The sequence below is a fragment of the Episyrphus balteatus genome, chromosome 1, assembly GCF_945859705.1.
Source record: "Episyrphus balteatus chromosome 1, idEpiBalt1.1, whole genome shotgun sequence".
Taxonomy (NCBI): domain Eukaryota; kingdom Metazoa; phylum Arthropoda; class Insecta; order Diptera; family Syrphidae; genus Episyrphus; species Episyrphus balteatus.
Window position 1 is genome coordinate 101,110,276 of NC_079134.1, and position 14,469 is coordinate 101,124,744.

The 14,469-nt window shown below is 30.9% G+C and overlaps 1 protein-coding gene and 1 long non-coding RNA gene across 3 annotated transcripts; one reads left to right on the forward strand and one right to left on the reverse strand.

Moving 5' to 3' along the window:
• Positions 1 to 2,720: 2,720 nt before the first annotated feature.
• On the reverse strand, positions 2,721 to 9,765 carry LOC129916465 (uncharacterized). The gene is made up of 2 exons (XR_008772456.1): positions 9,662 to 9,765; positions 2,721 to 3,063 (listed from the first exon to the last, which is right to left on the reverse strand). It is a non-coding gene; the product is annotated as an uncharacterized LOC129916465 (long non-coding RNA).
• Positions 6,867 to 11,616, forward strand: LOC129916432 (maltase A2). 2 transcript variants are annotated; one of them, XR_008772451.1, is made up of 9 exons: positions 6,867 to 7,074; positions 7,578 to 7,921; positions 7,986 to 8,362; positions 9,151 to 9,349; positions 10,015 to 10,122; positions 10,194 to 10,510; positions 10,581 to 10,724; positions 11,322 to 11,450; positions 11,507 to 11,616. XR_008772451.1 is itself a non-coding variant. In XM_055996381.1 (8 exons), the coding sequence occupies exons 1-8, from the start codon at positions 6,918 to 6,920 to the stop codon at positions 11,395 to 11,397; spliced, it is 1,722 nt and encodes a 573-aa protein (XP_055852356.1). In that variant the 5' UTR covers positions 6,867 to 6,917; the 3' UTR covers positions 11,398 to 11,466. The 2 variants fall into 2 exon arrangements, 1 of the variants encoding a protein (XP_055852356.1); XM_055996381.1 differs by lacking the exon at positions 11,507 to 11,616 and having other exon boundaries at positions 11,322 to 11,466.
• Positions 11,617 to 14,469: the final 2,853 nt, after the last annotated feature.

The following is a 14,469-nucleotide window of genomic DNA, read 5'->3' on the forward strand; positions in this document are numbered from 1 at the left end:
TAATATCTTGACAGTGAGATATTAAGATGCACTTCGGCGGGAGTGAGAGTCACTTTCTTCAGATTTCCTATTCCCGAATCCGTCGTTCGGCGGCGTTGAAGTGGTAGAATGACATTTGGCTTTATAAGACTTAAGTGTCAACAATGACAATGTCGGTAGGCAGTTTAATGTGTTTTCTGGTATCGATTATACAGTTAATCCCGGAGGGGTCGCGGATTGAAATTTGATTCCGTTGTAGATCCAGTAGGTACATTCAGTGTTGCCCGAATATTTTGAGGCATGGAGCCGATTTTGAAAAGTCTTGGAGCCAAAAATTGTCCAAAAAAACGCAAACAAATTTTGTGGCATGAGATTTAAAATTTTTTTTAAATACTTCAAGTATACGGTATACCTAATTATTTTTTTCATTTTGTTAATATTCTGGTTTTCATCATTTTACGGGCATAAAATTAAATTTTAAATGAACATCAAATGAAAAATGTATGCAAATTGATTGTCTATTCACATTTTTGGTGGAAAATGCTTTGATTTTAAAGGTGCCTTATATCGAAAAGTTCAAAATTAGAAGAGCTAAAATCCGATTAATCAAAAATCAAAAATTTAAGGAGCGAGTTAAAAGTTCAAGGAGCCTGTTTGGCGATAAATAGCCTGCTATGGAAACACTGGGTACATTTTCGGGGAGTGAATCACTACGTCTTCGGTAATAGGCATTGTTGCTTAGTATTCAGAGTCATACCAATTTATAGTCTTCACCGAGTTATACATATAAGAAACCGCTGGTCTGCCTGGCCGTATATGTGGCGAACATGTGTAAAATTTGTCATGAAATTTAAAATTAAGGAATCGACCTTAAATCAAAAAAAAAAATTATTTTAAGACAACGGCAAATCGTACGAAAATAAACGATAGCTTTTTTTAAAGATAAAAACTCAAACTTCTTGCTGATTTTTAAATAAATGTTTTTTGATCAATAGTTTTTGAAAAAAAATTTTCAAACACAAAATTTTGAAAAAAAATTCAAAAAATCTACCCAATAAAGTATTATTTTTTTATTTTAATTTCTCTTATATATTTTGAGTCAAACACCGAAAACTAGAAGTCAAAATCTCTTTTACTTTTTGACAAAACTAAAAATATCGAAAACTGTGTTTTTTTTGTTCGGGATCAGTATTCTCAGGGAATTTTTCTGAATTGTTTTTTGACTTTTGGCTTTTTTTTTTAGCACAGACCATTCCATTTAAAGGGAAAGAAAGTCACAAGTACACTTGTCATTCCACAATGTAAATATTTTGTACCCTAATCCAGTTATAGTCTTCATATTATGTATTATTGACATGTATCAATAGCGTTACAAAACTTACCTTAATCAATATCTAATCCCTCTAACGTTATGGAAATGCCAACATTTTTAACAAACTCCTGGATATTCATATAAAAATTGCAATATATTAAGAACAAGGTACATGGAGAAAAATTTATCAAAAACAATAAAATAAAAAAATTTGGAAACCGTGTAAAAACAAAACACTGTAATTTTGGCGTGTCGGTGAAAAAATAGAAGATTTTGTAATTTTCAGTTTTCTCAAAAAGTAAAAGAGATTTTGACTTCTAGTTTTCGGTGTTTGACTCAAAATATATAAGTAAAATAAGAATTGAAAAAAAAAATTAGTACTTAATTGGGTAGATTTTTTGGAATAAAAACTGTTTGAACTTTTTTTAAATTTTTTTTCAAAATTTTGTGTTTGAAATTTTTTTTTTCAAAAACTATTGATCAAAAAACATTTATTAAAAAATCAGCAAGTAGTTTGAGTTTTTATCTTTGAAAAAAGCTATCGTTTATTTTCGTAGGATTTGCCGTTGTCTTAAAATAATTTTTTTTTGATTTAAAATCGATTTCTTAATTTTGAATTTTTTTTCACCTTCATGAAAAATTTTACACATGTTCGCCACATATACGGCCAGGCAGACCAGCGGTTTCTTATATAACTCGGTGAAGACTATAAATTGGTATGGCTCTGAATACTAAGCAAATTTCAGGTCGCTGGCTCTCGGTCTATTAAGGATATGAGGGAGGCGTACTTTACCCTAGCTCGACATCCCCGAACCCCAACATATGCACTTAATTATTTATTTTCTATGTGACAGTAAAACTCTTCAACCAAGCGATAATCACACATACGTACGTTTGGAGATCGCAATGTATTGTGAATTATATAATGAAAGTATTTTTAATATGAAAACCAAACTGTTAAAATACTATGTAAATATAGAATTTAGTCAGTTATCCAAATAAAAATTTTGTATTTCGCCCACGCTGGCGCTGGATGGTCCGTTTATTCACTTTGAGTATTAAAATGATTTATTTTAAGACTCGTTGATAAGTGAAAAGAACCCAGTTCCCAGAAAAAAAACCCCAGTCTCCTTTTTGATGTAGAAGAAATGCGAAATCTCGATTTCTTTCAACCAAATAAATTCACTTATAAATGTGCTTGTTTTAAGAGCTTGCTCTTTTTAAATTGTTCGTGGAAATAGCAAGTAACAATAACGCATACTTTCAAAAAAGTGGCTTTTGTCATAAGGACGACCTGTGCGCTCCAGTACTAAAATCGTTATACCTAATATCTATTCAAGATTCGTATTAGAAAAGAGCAAGATTTTGCGACTCAGCCGTTCCTTTAATTTAATATAATATTATATAAGATACAAGAAAAGACTTGTGATAAGTTCAGGGGAGCTTTATTCTTTTCTAAGAACTTCTTTAGTCGCCCATAACAATGAAATGTTTATTTTTTCATCTCCACTCTGGCAAAAGGTTTTTTTTCAGCAGGGTTAAATATCCTAGAAGAGTGACACATTAAAGACGCTAGGACTTTTTCATATCTCGGGCATCCCAAGATCTGGTATCATTTATTTGGTCCATTAGAGTTCAAGTTTTTCTTGCAAATTTGATTGTTTTTCTCAGCACTTTTTTGGGTTATTTGTCTCTTTTATAAATGTTTCAAGTGGGTCTTGATTTAGCTCCACATTTTTCTTGGAAGGTTTTTTTGTTTAAATGTTTGTCGTCTGCGGAAAGCAAAATTGTTCTAACTCCAAATGATTTGTTAAGGACTTATGTAGATATTTAATACTTAGTAAATCTGAACTAAATGCACTAGGTTCAGGATATTTTTTGATACATATGTATTTACATAAATAGATTTGCTTATGTAGGTACATTGTATGTGCATTCTTTAGTTCAATAAGGTAGGGGAGAGAAAGCCGGTTTAAGACATGGGTACCTTTGGACAAAGCCTTAAACAAAGTGTCAAAACAAATTGTTTTTAATATACGTCTGTACAATTTTACAGTGCAAACAATATGCCCAGGGCGGTCTTTAACTAGCCTGGGGCCCTTGGGCACACAAAAATGTGGGGCCCTTTTGGAAAGTAAAATAAGTATTCAATGGTTGGCTAAAGAGCAGGTGCTAAAAAAGGGGTGAAAATATATCGTTCCATATAAAGTAACTACTGTCTTTATTATTTGCAGGGGGTGCCAAATACGTGCATTGAGACATCAAGCGTTGTCACTGTCAATAATTGTACTTTTTATACTGCCAATATAATTATACCCTGTATCCGTTACAAGTTTCAGTTTGAAAAATTGGAAAAAAGAGCTGAAACGGATTGATAGATTTGCTAAAAACTCGGTACAGACGATTTGTACGTGATTTCCAGGAACCGTTTGTTTATTTTATTGAATGTCTCCTTTTTAACGGATACACGGAGATAACAGATCACATTGAATTAAGCGGATCGCACCTTAATTTAAGCGGATTTCTGCGTACTAGGCTTAACATATTCTGTATGATTTGTAAAAAAACTGAATAACTTTATGAATCTTATCATAATTTACAAGAAAAACCCTCTTTGTTTTTTTTCTCTTTATATTAATTTTTTTATATGAAAAGCTAACAAAAAATTACGCCATTAAAAAGTTCAATATTTTTCTAAGGCCATACTTAGATTTTTACAATGCGTAAAAGGTATACAAAACAATGATTTTTAATGAAAAAAGTGAAAAATCAAACTTTTTTTCATCTAACACCATTAAATCCATTTTTTTATATAAATTTTATACCATCTGAAAGCCTATTGTTTCAGCTCAAAATATTCATATCAACCATGTCTGCACGACATCTACAAAAAGAGCTAGTCATAAAAAAAAAAAGCAAAAATATCCATCCATATCTCACCATTAAATCAATTTTTTTCTACGACAAACAATATTTAGTTTTATATCATAAGAAAGCTATTTCACCTTTTATATGACGCTTCAATCATATTTCAACGATGTCTGCATAAGAAGTTAGATTTTTTTAAAGCCAACCATGTCGAAATTTCAAACTGAGAATACGGTACTTCCCACACTGCACTAGGGCTGGTCATGGGCAACAGATCTCCACAGGTGTTTTGAAGTATTTCTGAATTTTTTAACTTTAACATTGTGTAGCTTGTAGTAAATATACCGTTATGTGTGATATATCAAATCAAAGGTAATATTATCAGCATGCTCAATTTCTAATTTATCCTTATCAGCATGGCTTCACAGAAGGAAAATCTACAACCACAAACTTAATGTATTTCTGCTCAGAAACTGTGATAAAAATCAGGATGGTTTTCAAACTGATGTTATATACTTAGATTTCTCCAAAGCGTTTGATCGTGTTAACCATTTGATATTACTGAAGAAATTAGCCCGTATAGGCTTTCCCAACTGGTTCCTCGTGTGGCTGAAATCCTATCTTTCAGAAAGAACTCAATATGTACTGTTTAAGAATAAAATGTCTAAAATTATAAATGTCTATTCTGGTGTCCCTCAAGGAAGTCACATTGGTCCTCCATTATTTGTGTTATTTATAAACGACATGAGTGTAATGTAATAACTCGTTCAAAAATTCTTATGTTTGCCGATGATACAAAATTATTCCATTCTTTTAAAGAACCATGAAGATGCACATTTTCTCCAAAGTGACTTAAATAAACTTTTTAATTGGTGCAATATAAATTATATGTCTTTAAATTTATCAAAATGTAAAGTTATGACCTTTACTCGTAAGCTTTCTACTTTGATAATGAATTATACCATTGCTGATAAATCATTGGAACGTGTCAGTTATTTTTGTGATCTTGGCGTTATTTTGGATGCTAAATAAACTTTCAAAAACCATTGTGACTATTTAATAAACAATGCAAATCGTAAACTTGGTTGCATACGACCGACGGTGGGCAACAGATTTTAACGACCCACAAATACTTAAAACTTTATACTGTGCTCTTGTGAGATCTGGGCTTGAATATTGCAGAAGTGTATGGTGTCCACGTTACACTTCAAATATAAATCGGATCGAATCTATTCAGAAAAAGTTTTTACTGTTTGCGCTTCGAAATCTACCTTGGAACAGTGATGTTAACCTACCTCCTTATACATATCGTTTAAAATTCATAGATCTTGATACTTTAAGTAAAAGAAGAACCATTATAAATGTCATTTTTGTGTTTAATTTATTGACAAATAAAGTTAACTCAAGTTAATTATTGTGTAAAATCAACATAAATGTCCCAAGTAGATCTTTTCGAAATTATGAGCTTTTAAATTTAAGATTTAACAGAACTTTATATGGTCAGCATGAACCCCTCTTTGCAGCATGTGTCGATTTTAATAATCATAGCGATTATATAAATTTTAATAATAATTCAAACAATCTAAAAATATTGTTAAAAATGTAATTGAATGAAAAATTGTAAATAGGCTAAGAATATATTTTGTAGCTAAATAAATAAATAAATAAAGTTAAACCAAATTTTAACTGCTCTAGATCAAAAGAAAAAACGTGTTGAAAAACAAAACTTTATTTTACCGTTATCTCAAAATTGTAATTTCAAAATTTGATGTTTTATTGATATTTTTTGAGCGCTACGAAAAATTAAAAAAATAAAAACTCACTCAAAAATACCCAAAAAAAAGTAGGTGTTTTTCAAAAATTCATATTTCAAAACGAAGTTTTTAAAAAAAATCGTAATAGACCTTTAACTTTCTTTTTTATTATCTTTCGAATGACGTACTAACTTCTCAGAATCAAAATATAGAGGGCGTTAAAGATTATTATGGGTGTTTTACGTTTAAAACAATAAGAAAATGAAATGATATTGTGCAACCATATGCCATTTTCCTTGGTACAACGATTCTCAGATAAAAAGTTTACTTTCAGATTTGGACAATCTTGAATAATATCTATGTATCTACTATTAATACAAGAAAAGCCTTTACTGTGCCAAAATAATTCAAATGTTGTCTGGTTAAAACTATTTGTATGTATACCTACATACATACTGTAAATTAAGTTTATTTTAAAAAGGGTATATGTATAGATATGTAGGTACATAAGCTTAATTTTTTTCAAAATAAGATTGATCATAAGTCATAACTTTTATAAGAAGCAGTTTACAGGTTTGGTTTAGTAGAGGTACGGAGAACCCATAGACCAACATAAAACCGTTGATAACTCAATTTGACCAAAAAGTGGACCTACCCCCTGTTCAAAATACATGATTCAATTAAGTTCTTTTGATTTTTGAATAAAATGCAATTACTATACCTACTCGTGTAGGTTTTACGACATTTATTTTGCTTATGATTTATTATTCGAAACTCAAAGATAAGTCCCATTGGTTTTATGACTGTGAAATTATAAAATTGTTGTAAATCTTTTAATCATTAAATTCGAGTGGTATTTCAATTTTGTACAAACAAATACTTGTATTGTTAAGTTATCACATGAAGAGAGTCTTCTGAAATTATATCGATAACATACCTCTCATCTTCCGCAGAAATAGTATATTCCTTTAGTTTGGCGCATTCTTTTGTTTAGAAAGGCCACAATGGACAGAAGCAGATTAATTAAGTTGATTATAACATTTACGTTATTGAGTGTTTCATCATGCGGAGCTGCTGATTGGTGGGAGGACTCATCGCTGTACCAAATCTATCCAAGATCATGGAAGGACAGTAATGGTGACGGTATTGGAGATCTAAATGGTAATTATAATATATATTTTAATTTATTTAGTATAGCAAGGTCGTAATCGCGGGGTTCCGTCCCATATGTCTAACTGTGCGTTGGTTGTGTTGGTTTGGTAAGGCTAGCGGTTAGCCGCCCTAATATGCCAATTCGTTGCTTCCTGAATGTTTCGTGAAATTATGTGCTCATCCAGAACTTCCGAAGCAACAAACACACAATGCTTGAGGAAATAAGTACCTACTTATTAATAAATAAGAAGTTCCCAGCAGTTTTATTTTTTTCGTTCCCGGATACAATTTTCTTCATTCCCGGATACAATTTTTTGACCCTCAATTGTACGTTTTGTACGAAAAAATCAATTACTTCAGCTTTTAGCCTACTTAAAAGCATATATTGTAGGTTGAATTTTTTACGTGTTTTTAAAATTTCATTTTCAGTAAATAGATGCATAAGTGCGTCAATGCATAAGTGCATGTTGATATAAAGTGAACATTTTTCTTATATGAAATTTCTCTTATAGGAATAACGGAGAAGCTGGAATATCTTAAAGAGATTGGAATAACCGCAACATGGCTCTCACCAATTTTTAAATCTCCAATGTCGGATTTTGGTTATGATATTTCCAATTTTTATGAAGTTGATCCAATTTTTGGAACTTTGGATGATTTCGACGCTTTGATCAAAAAAGCTAAAAAGATCGGCATTAAAATAATTCTGGATTTTGTTCCTAATCATTCTAGTGATGAATGTGAATGGTTTCAGAAGTCAATAGAACGTAAGGACGGATATGAAAATTTTTATGTGTGGGAAAATGGTTTCGATGATCCAAAAAATCCCGGAAAAAAACTACCTCCATCGAACTGGGTAAAAAATAAAATTACACACATATCTACATTATTTTGAAATACAAATATTAACTCTATTTAAGGTAAGCATTTTCGGTGGCAAGATGTGGACATGGAATGAAAAGCGTCAACAATTTTATTTGCATCAATTTCAAGCAAAACAACCAGACTTAAATTATAAAAATCCTAAAGTCCGGGAAGAAATGTTGAAAGTTTTAAAATTCTGGCTAGATCGTGGTGTGGATGGTTTTCGTATCGATGCTGTTCCACATATTTTTGAAAAAGTTAATGATGACGGAACTTATCCTGATGAGCCACTGAGTGGAGCTACTTCAGATCCTGATAGTTATGATTATTTAACTCATATTTACACAAAAGATCAATATGAAACAGTTGAAGTTATTTATGAGTGGAGAGCTTTTTTAAATCAGTATCAAAAGGAACACGGAGGCGAAACAAGGTCAGTTAAAAAAATTAAACTAACTTGTGCTTGAAAACATATTGCTTTAACAATATTTTTTTCGGTTTTCAATATTTTGCATTTTTGATAAAGATGTTAGTAAAAATATATGTAGTTCTAGCAGAACAATCATATCAGGATACATACTGTAAGATTTCTGAAGACTTGTTAGAGGGAATCGGAATTATTTTCTCAGCGGGATATATTTCTTTGCCGCCGGGTACAAATAGGTTATGTCATAAATGATAGTTTGCCAGAAAATGCGATTGAAGTTTGAGTTATGTATGAAAATCGATGAATTTTTGAACATTGATACAATCATTTTAATGAGAAAGAGTTGCTAAAAAATTATGCTACCATATGAAAGAGAATAAAGGTTATTCTTATTGCGGCGGCAAAGATTTAAAAAGTTGTGTTATTGAGTTTTCAATCAGAAGTGGTGTTCTTGATCTAAATCTATACTTGGCATACCAACAAGTCTTGAAGAAATTTTGAAACCACTTCGTGGATTAAATAGAAACTTCACCCAAAGGAAATAATTTGCCATACCTCAGGATATAATTTTCAATTATTAAATTTCTAAGATTTACTTCTAACCAAATTATAATAATTTGATTCTGCTTTAATTTTTGCAAATGTTGTCAAATATAATGTTGTAAACTGATAACTAAACTATATTTGGAATTATATTTCTTATATTGTTATCACTTGTAATAAAGTGGTCAGTTAAATCACATTCTGACGTTTAAAACATGAATAATTTTTTGTTCTTTTGATTTCTTTAATAGAATTCTTCTAGCCGAAGCTTATTCACCAATTGATGTTATTGATCAATACTTTGGCAATGGAACACATTTTGGCGCACATATACCATTCAATTTCAATTTAATGGGCTTAAGAGGTTCATCAAATGCTCGTGACCTGGAAAGGTCCATCAACAGTTGGATGGAAGTTATGTGGGCCAAGCACAAAACGGCTAATTGGGTGGTATGAAAACTTTAATTTATTTTTACAAATTCACTGCGAATTATTTAGGCCCATTTGCTGAAACGAAACTTAAATACTTAGGTGAAACATAAACCCTTAAGTTCTACATAGTGGTTTGCACGAACTTCAAATAGTTTCATAAATTCCTCTAAGTTTAACATAACTTAGGGGGAAGAAATAGTAGAACTTAGGCAGTGTATGTTCTACTTAAGCAGTTTTATTTGGGAAAGAAAGAGAGATTTTCGCTAAAAAAAACAATGTATAGGTACTAAAATGACCACCAAATAATTTTAACAATATGAGTTAACATACCTTTAGAAATATTAACCATCTTCAGATGTAAAAATTCATTTCAAAAATTGTTGATGGAACAAAAGACTGAACTTTTGTTGTTTATCCTCTACACAAAATTTGACACACACATACTTTTACAAAAATACTAACTGACTTTTGTATTGATTTGACATTTTAATTTGGAGTTCTTAACGATTTCTCGCATGAAAGTAAATCATTGCTAGGTTGAACATAAATATTTTGTTGCAACTTAGAAAAAAGTAAGTAAAACATTACAGTTATGTTCGACCTAGCTAAGATTAGAATTTATGACTAGTATGAGCAAATGGGCCTTATTTATTTATTTATTTATAACAACTTTTTAATTTAAGCTTGGAAACCATGATAATAGTAGGATAGCCACCAATTTTGGGAATCATAAAGTTGATTTAGTTAATGTTATAATTACTGCACTTCCTGGTGCAACTGTTACGTACTATGTAAGTTTTTAAAAAGTGGTGATACTTTGATAATAAGAATTTTCAACCATTAAGAAATTTTCATCTTTAAGGGCGAAGAAATAGGCATGTCAAATGTGAAAACGGAATGCACAGAAATATCATGCGATGACCGAGATCCAGAAAGAACCCCCTTTCAGTGGAGTGATGGAAAATCAGCAGGATTTTCTTCTTCTTCAAAAACATGGCTACCAATAGCCGATGACTACAAAAAAGTGAACGTCAAGGTAGAGAGAGGTGCTGATAGAAGTACGCTTAATGTTTTCAAGGGATTACAGAAACTTAAACGGTCGTCTGCTTATAAAGCGTTTAAAGAAGATGGTGGATGGAGTTATTCCGCTATTAACGATGAAGTATTTCAAGTCATAAGGTGAGTCAAATGTTAATTTTGGTCAGAGCTATATTATATACATATATATTATCGCTAATTATCTAAAAAGGTCATCTTCAAAAGAAGAATATCGAATTTTGGTCAATTTTGGGGAAAAGCTAGAAGAAGTTGGCCCATTGATTAATTCTGTTAATAGCGATGAACACGTCATGGAGTACTTTTTGTTGACTAGTAATTCTCCGCACCGTATTGGGTAATTATAAAAAAATATTTTATTGAAATACTTAAATATTAGCCCAATTCTGCTATCCATAGGGGGAATTATCTCTAAATATTCACCAATTACCATTATGCTATTCATCGGGGGGAATCGAAACTCGCTAATGTTGTACTGTATTTCACTATTTACGTGAATGAACTTGCTTAATACATTTGCAATCCGCATACAAAATGTTGCGGATCTGTCACTTTTGGTTGTAAAAATCAATTCACCATCGTTAAAATTAAGCAAATGCCACTGTATGTAATCGTTTGTTATTATTTTTTCTATGCAAAAAAAAATTAAGTTGACGTTCACTTGGACGTCAAATAGGGGAATGATAATGCATTACAGTTCACCCGATGGATAGCAGAATGACAAGGTAGAGTTAAATTAAAAAGGTTATCTCTGGCACAAAGCTGTAGTATTCTATTTGTATGTTAATTTTTGCGGGACATGTTTGTATGCATATATAAATATGCAATTACTTTCTTAACTCAAGTTTTTAATATTTTGACTTAAAACTATTTTCTCACTATCCGTTTCTTATTGTTATCTATCATATATATTTTTATTTTTTTTTTTTTTCAGAGAAAAAGTAAATTTGAATAACATTTATTTGATGCCTTTTGAAGCTGTTGTCCTAAGAAGAAAAATACGAAACTAAATCTTCAATTTTATAAGATATTATAATTTTATTATAATATTATATTAAAAACAGTAGATATGATGGAAATGTTTTTGTTTTAGTGAAATTATTATTTTTTTTTTTTCAGACAAAATGTAAAATTGAAAAACATGTATGTATCTACATAAATGATGCCTTTAGCTCAGAATAAAAAATAAATAAATCGCTGCCTGAGAGTTGCTTTGTAATGTTCTTATAAGAAAATTTTACTTTTTTGGGAAAAGATTTGCGATTTTAACAAAAAAATAAATCGAAAGCTCAAGTTGTTTTTCAATTTCAAATAGAGTATTTTGTTTCTATCCGCAGTTGTTAACCTGAGGCTCCACATAAAATAAATGATTGAAAGAAATGTTAAATATTTTGTGTGGTCACCTAGTGTCTGGAATTAAGTTAAAAAATCATTTTTATCAAAAAACAAAACCGACTTCCATGGGTCAAAATTGGTTTTATGGTTTTTCTAATAGTTCCTATGGCCAGAACTTAACGAAATATAAATTATAGGACCACATTGCAGCCAACAGCTTTCCAATACAGAAAGAATTATCAAAATTGGTCCACGGTTATGAGGTAACAAACACAAAAAATACCTCCTTTTTCTTTTTGGAAGTCGGTAAAAAGGTAGGTACTCAAGTAAGTATTTTTAAAAATGTTAAGTTAATTTTCAATACAGATACACTAATCATTTACATTTTGATTTTTGTCCACATTCCCCATACACTCGACGCACTGTGTGCCGACGTGATTTTCTTAGTGAGTTTAGGGCAAAAAATTGAATTTTCCACATTTTTGAGAAAAATGATAAATCAAATATACTTGGACAGCTATGCCCGTCGTACACCTAGCGTTCAACGCATTCAACGCAAATTTAAAAAAATCCAAAGGTATCCCAAAAATTTCTGGATTCTCGTGTATCTTATGGGAGTTTTGTTTCATAAAATCAATGTAAACGGTGCTTTAAGCACATACATATTTTTAATTGCTCACAGCCATCAAAAACTATAATAGCTGTCGTACGGACGTAGAACTCGTATTGTGCTAATTCATCACTAAATGTTTTGCTTGTGGACGACAAAATTAGCATAAGAAATGTTATTATTCATGGTGTTTCATTTGAGTGCATATTGTTCAATACTTTAGCTATGGTCTATTTATCGGTTTTACTAATAAGTTGAGAACTTTGGTAAAATACCTAGATAATGATTTCAGTGAGGTTAAAAGTTTCTGTAGCATTCTCAAAAGTCATGAATACCGAGAAAAAATAGAAATTGACTTTTTAAAGAAAAAGAAAAAATCTTGACCGCCGCAACACAGCTGCGCCACCGAGGTTTGGCGGAAATTTTCGGCGCACCACCGCCGCACCAAGACTGCACCACGTCCGCACTATTTCATTTTGAATGAAAAATTCGGTGCACCACCGCCGCACCACGACTGCCTCACGTCCGCACCATTTCATTTTGTATGAAAAATTCGCTGCACTATGATACATGCTTTTTGGATTATTCAAAAATAAAAGAAAAACTACTGACGAGTATCCAGAGCACTTTCAATTAGAGGTCCAACGCCTTAACCACCAGACCACCAAGTCATGTTTGTACATGATCATGGTGCAGAGGTGGTGCGGTGGTGGTGCACCGTTTTTTTCATACAAATTAATTTTGTTTCATACTTTTTAATTTTTCAAAATGCAAAAGTGCGGACGTGGTGCAGCGGTGGTGCGGAGGCTTAGAAATTTTGAAAAGAGTGGGGACGTGCTGCTGCGGTGGTGCGGAGGTTTAAAAACTTTTGATCATGGTGTGGCGGTGGAGGTCCATTTTTACTCTCAAAGTCAAAAACAGTCCCGGATGAATGTCGACCTCAACCAACAAACCATTCCAACCAGCACGGTTACTAGCTAGTATCTAATCATTTCAGTTGCATACAGTTGAAGTTGTTCTATAATTGAGCGCGCCACCTAGTAATACTAACTTAGACTAAAAATTTTATTTTTTTTTCATTCTATTCTGTATTGAGATTAAATCAAACAGGAGTATCTATAGCTATTTTGAAAAACTAAAAAATTAATCGGAACTTAAATATGCTATTTTTCTTGACCTTGCAATGTTTGAACAAAAGAACAGATGTAACTTCTGTATACATCAATGAATATAATTCATCAAAATAAAATGTAATAAGAAGCTCAACTCAAATAACAACTTGATTTTTTCCAAGAAAAAGTATTAAGTTTTAAGCAAAATGTTCAAAGAGGATTTTTTATTTTTACATTTTTGGAAACAATAATTTAATTACTTTCTTCCAAAGTAAAATTTTATTCTTCATTTAAATCTTTTTTCCTTAAAGTTCTCAAAAAAAAAATTTTTTTCTTGAAAAAAATTATAAATATTTGAGTTGAGTACTTTATTTCTTTTTATTTTGGTTATTAACCAAAAAATTATAAATTCATAAATGCAGAATTTACACCTGTTGCGATCAATTTTATCTATAATAAACAAAGTTTCAGTTTCAAAATAGCTTTACTCTTCAGTAGTAGGGTAGAAAGAGAAGCATTTGCCAGAATTTAGGAAAATTGACTTTACGTATGGTTTTTACAGTTGTTTCATTATTATTGACTTTATTACCTTCACTTTAACGTTTTTTTCATCTTGATATTTTAATTGTTTCTATTTTTAATGATTAAAACAAAAGTGGTTGTCTGTAAAGTCGGTTTACGGACGATAATTTAACGTGATAACGTCGTAAGAAAACAAGTTGTGTGCTTTTGTTTAAAATGAGTGAATTGGAGCGTTTATTTATTTCAAACAATAATAATTTACAAGAAAAAGCTAAAAAAAATTACATTTTTTCTTTTCTCATTATATTAATTTTTTATTTTAAAAGCTTACAAAAAAAAATTATACCATTAAAAAGCCAAATATTTCTTCTAAAGAATAAAACTATTTTTAAATTTTTACAATGCGCAAAAAGTATTAAAATAATTTATTAAAAACAATCATTTCTTATGAAAAAAGTGAAAAAATCACTTCCATCACCCAAAAATCCATTTATTTGATATAA